Source organism: Protobothrops mucrosquamatus, unplaced genomic scaffold (assembly GCF_001527695.2).
Source record: "Protobothrops mucrosquamatus isolate PMUCROS unplaced genomic scaffold, P.Mucros_1.0 scaffold150, whole genome shotgun sequence".
Lineage (NCBI taxonomy): Eukaryota > Metazoa > Chordata > Lepidosauria > Squamata > Viperidae > Protobothrops > Protobothrops mucrosquamatus.
Genome location: NW_015386515.1, coordinates 1,555,060 through 1,560,237, shown reverse-complemented (window position 1 = coordinate 1,560,237; position 5,178 = coordinate 1,555,060). Strand labels below are relative to the sequence as shown.

At 43.5% G+C, this 5,178-nt stretch overlaps 1 protein-coding gene across 1 annotated transcript in view; it reads right to left on the bottom strand.

The window, feature by feature from the left end:
- RGL3 (ral guanine nucleotide dissociation stimulator like 3) overlaps positions 1 to 4,191 on the bottom strand; it is a 29,970-nt gene extending 25,779 nt beyond the window's left edge. The window contains 3 exon segments of the mRNA XM_029283603.1: positions 408 to 625; positions 1,265 to 1,369; positions 4,168 to 4,191. Coding sequence (XP_029139436.1) covers positions 408 to 625; positions 1,265 to 1,369; positions 4,168 to 4,191 — 347 coding nt within the window.
- Positions 4,192 to 5,178: the final 987 nt, after the last annotated feature.

Sequence of the window (5,178 nt, the reverse complement as noted above, 5' to 3'; positions counted from 1 at the left end):
GGCCTAGGGGGGGATTTTATAGGGATTTTAAAATTTTAAATCTAATACAGGTCATTTAATATATATTTTAATTTGGTTTTTAGATATTTATTGTATTGTACTGTTTTTATTTACCTGTAAGCCGCCCTGAGTCCCTCGGGAGAAGGGCGGGGTATAAATGGGAACAAATAAATAAATAAATAAATAAATAAAATATGCTTTGAGTCAATAATTAGATTTTTATGAAGCTACACTGAGCTACGCTAGCGTGAAAGAGTCAATCTGCAGGGAAATTGCCAGAAACAGCAGCAGAACGCTCTCTATTTCTGTTCTGCCAAGTTCCTAATTCAAACCTTCCTGGGAGGTCTGATTTGGGAGCTTCCTGTGTTCTCCACCTCTACACCACCCACCCTGTGCCAGTGGCTCACTTATCTGGTCCCAGAGGCAGCAGCAGCTCCAACACCTGCATGAGAGTAGCAAAGGCTTGATAGGTAGCCAGGAAGCTGGAGGTGTAGCCAAGGTCACCTTCCTTTTTTGCTGTCAGCAGCCATTTCACCAGCTGGGGGAGGGTGGCAGCCCGCAATGTGCGCCTCTTGCAAGTACGGTACTGGACAAAAGGACATTCTGGTGTTTCTGGATGCTCCTTCTGGGAAAGGGGTAGGCATGAGATAAACAGTAAAGCCTGCAGCAACACTGCTCTTGCATATAAGTAAATCAAAAGCATATAGTATTTGAAGCTCGCTGAAGTAAATGATGGCTCCTTGACTGATCCGAAAGGGTTAAGCAGAATGGGACTTTATACTTAAGTAGGAGACCACTGGCACATCTCAGGGTCTTATCAGCAGAAGACAAAGACATCTCATTTGTGTACTGCTGCCAAGAAAACCACATGCTTGGGTTCAAGGAGTCACCATGATAAGTTCAAAGGCCCATCTAGCCCAGCACTCTCTGCTCTGAGTGCAGGATCATTGGGGCCTTGGAAATCCAAAGTATAATAACAAGTTACCACTTTTCTGGTAACTGCTATTGAGTTGTAGATTGCATGTAACCTTCAGGACCATTGGCCACTGAGTGCCCTTTCCTCCAGCTAACATTAAACCTAGGGATAAGGTCCATCACTTCAATGGAATGAAAAACCTTTCGAAATAATTAAATTAAGACTAACTGCATGAAAAATGCCTCATTTTCAGTGAATTACTTTTTCCTCCTGACCTCCACCAATTTGTTTCCCTTGTGATAAAAGTGGAGAGGGCCTTGTTCTTCTTTGAATGATAACAGAACCTACCAAGGAAGATGCTCCACTGGCTGCAGGCTCTGCCTTCACTCGCTCAAGGGTGATGCTATAGATGGCTTCATCTTCAGCCTCTTCTCCCCACTGCTGTAGGGGAGTCTGGTGAAAGGTAGGGAATAAGGTAGAGAACGCATTCGCTTCCAGCCTCATCTTTGTTTACAGCAATGCTTCTATTCCTATGTAAACCCCAGAGGCATTCTTAGAAATTAAAAATGACAGGTGATGTGCTGGTCCACCAGAAAAAAAAGACAAAGATGAGTTGCAAAAGGTCATAATGAAAGTCTTAAAATCTTAAAGAGCAGGAAATCAACTCAGTGGGATTAGGCAACCTGGAGTTCCTCGTCATATAAACAACTGTGCTTGAATATGTAGCTACAGAGAGGACCCTTTGGTATGGAGAGGTAGGTATATTGGTAGTGTTTTGCCTATAAATGATAGAGCTACATTAGAAGCCATAGGCTAGCCAACACATACTCCTCTAGAGTGCTTGCCAAACACAGGAAACTGGGTAGAAATAAATCAGGGCTAATTTACTATAAATATGATACACATGTGATCTTTTTTAGATTTTTAATTAAGAGCCAATTAATTAATTTCAGAAAGATTAAGATCCTTTGTCCAATGATCTTTGTTCAAATTAAACCTTTCCTTCAGTAAATATCACAGAGTTGGGTAAAGCTTATCTTACATTATTTTATGCTAACTACATATATAAGAGGTAGTTATTCCCATTAACTGCAAAATTATATTAAAAATGTGCTTAATTTGGCCAGCTTTGTTTTATTGTTGAGTTTTTCATTAGCCTTGCTGAGCAATTACAGAGAAACTGAATATAAATACTGTATTTAATGGGTATATAGTTATGGATTCTTAGGATCCGGTCTTTGCAAGTCAATGAGTTCTTCCTTTCAAAATGCATCATTCCACCATTCTGAAGCTTTCAGCAGCCTTTGTCTGTTAAGTTTCACCAACTGCTTAATATATAAAAATATAGAAATGTAATAAACAAACAAACAAACAAACAAATAAATATGCCTTTTATGTCAATGTTTAAACATGCTAAGAAACTAACTAGTTTCTTTCCAGGTCAATAGGTCTTTCATTTTGATGAAAGGAGTATCAAAGAAGTCTCTCCTTCTTTCTCCTGGAATGAAATCTCCACACAGCCATTCCACCCTCCTCCCCCGTCGCGCCAGATGCACAAATCCAAGGGCAATTCCCTCCTCAGTGGGGAAGCCACCACCAAAGTGCACAAAAGCACACCCGTGGCCCTGGGAGAGAGATTCTGCTGTCTTGGCCTCTCCTCTTGATCCGGTTATTGTTGCTTCACTCCAGTTACCTTCCTTGACCTTCCCTACAGAGGAAAGCCACAGGACCGGTCTGGCAAGAGGTCTGAATGTCATACTACCATCATCTGTGCACTGCCAGGTGCCAGGCACTAGGCAGGACCATGTTTGGGCATATGCTGGCATCCTTCAACACTGGCACAAAAGGAAGAAAAGTGTTGCGTCTTTTTTCTCACCCCTCAAAGCCACACATCTCTATTTTCTATATGAGCTGGAAACACCCTACAAAGGGCACCAGCTTATGAAATAAAGGTATCCAAGGCTAAGATATTGCTCAATGTCCTTGTCTCAGATTTTCATATATAAAATGTAACATACAAGATTGTCTATTATTACCAACTTTAAATATAATTGCTGCACCAGATAAGAATATTGACATTAAATGTTTTCATAAAGGCAACACTGCCATATATATGGGGAGGAAGTATGATCTTGCTCTCAAATATTAGAAAACCTTTTATAAATTCTCAAATATTTTCCCTTGTTATATTGATATACATTCCAATTTTCTCCCCTTTTTTCTTTATATATTCCCTACTGCGCATGTTCCTTTTTTGATTATTGAAGGGTTACCTTTTACCCTTTTCTCTGCATTCAATATTTCACAAAGTGTTGATGATAGTCTATATGTGTGTCCGAAGTGAATTGCAAGACGGTCAAAGCAAGGGACCTGAAGCCAGGTTTCTAGGTTTAAGGTGATGGTGATGATGGATTTTAATCATTCCTTTTTATAATGGTTGATGCTTAATTCATTACAGGAGGTCACAAGTTTTGGGCACTTCCAACCTGCAATACATCCTATCAACCAGCTACTGCTGTAGGAATAAAAAGTTGTCGCCATCAGTAGTGACATTATTGCTAATATTAACATCATTCTATATATTGTTTATGCAATATTCTGTATGGAGGGCAGGGCACTAATAGTTTGTGCAATGAGGGGGAAAATGCTTCCTATACTTTTTATGGAGTCCAGGAAAGAATCTTCCCTTCCTCAGTCAGTCCAGTTTTTTTCTCTATGGGCAAGAAAATAGAAGGGGCTAAGCCAGCAGTTCTGCCTCTTAACGGAGTAATTCATTCACTGCAATCTTTGTGCAAAGGTAAGAAGCCCCAGAGAGTACAGAGGTCGTCCCTCAGGTGGCTAAGTTTCGGGCTGCCGGCTGAGGAAGCTTTCTTTAGACAAGATCCATACAAGCTTCTGCAGACCAATTAAAAAGGCACGAAGACGAGAACTAAGAGGGCCGCTCCCTGAACTGGCCTTAGGCAAGGCTGGGTAAACTCTGAAAAACAGGACAACTGGTAAACAGGCACCATCCTCTGGGAGTCTGAGAGCGATCAGTCGCAAAATAAGACCCAGCGAGGTCCGAGACTTGTTGAGAGTTGGGCCAAAGCAGGAGGTCAACCGGGGAAGCCTCGCGCAGCCCTGAAGGCAGGAGGAGGTGCACGGATCGAAATGCCTTTTCCTCCGTAGCAGCCCTCCAAGGGAGCGCCGTCTCGCGCTTCTGTTGCACCGAATAACGCCCCCCTCGCCCTCTCCCAAGACCCGGCGCGTACCATAGCGATCTCCGCTTTGCCCATCGCCTCCTCGGGGACACCGGGCTGCCGCTGCTCAGCCATCGGTCGCCGCTTGCCGGGAGCAATTGTAGGCGCCAACAGCGGCGCGCTGCCCTGCGGGAGGGCGGGACCGAGCCTCTGGCCCACCTGACGACTTTTCCACCCAGCCTTCGGGCTCCACGGTGATGGCAGCAGCCCAGAGATCGCCAAGGTGGCGGCTGGGCATCCTCTTGGAGGAGAGGAGAGCCAGCCCCAGTTTGCCCCTCGCGCTTGGTTGGCTCTTGGGGATCAGGTCCGGGAGCCTGAGGGGAGAATAAACGCGGAGACGCGCCGCTCTTCTTCACGCTACTCGAGAGGTCTAAGGAAAGAGCTGGACTACTACTGGCTGATCGTAAAACGGCGCATTTTCTCTTTTGCTGCCTCTCTATTTGGCACCAGCCTTACTTTCCCAAGTTTTCCAAATTGAAACAAAAATCAGGAAGTGTGGATTTCCCATTAGGCTTCATCCCGAAGGAAATAGGAATGCCCATCTCTACATAGCAAGGTGAATAGCAAACACTACTGAAAATGTGCTATTGTGGGAAATGAAAGTTGTTATAAAAGAAACTCCCGGCTTACAATTATATTAACTTGAAGATAAAATGAGCTGCACAACTATTTGGGGAAAAGGCACAAGAACATGTGTTGGGGGAAGGATCATATTTTTTTTAAAAAAAAAGCAAATTAGCCAAGATAAAAACAAATAATCACTTAATACAGTTTTGTATCAGATTGCGGTCCATGACTTTTGGGACTGATTTCCAGATGAGCTAGTGTTAGAAGTAAGTCTTCATCCTGGTTCATCCAAGCCGGGAATAAATAAGCAAACATGGCAACTGCTTTGGGAAGAAGGTTACAGTTTATTGCAGAAGACAGATGGTCTTGCAAGAAGCAGCAGAGGAGAGGAAAAAGAGTGAGCACATGGGCAGAGGTCTTTTTATACCCCCCTCCCAGCCCTGCTTGGGATAGTTT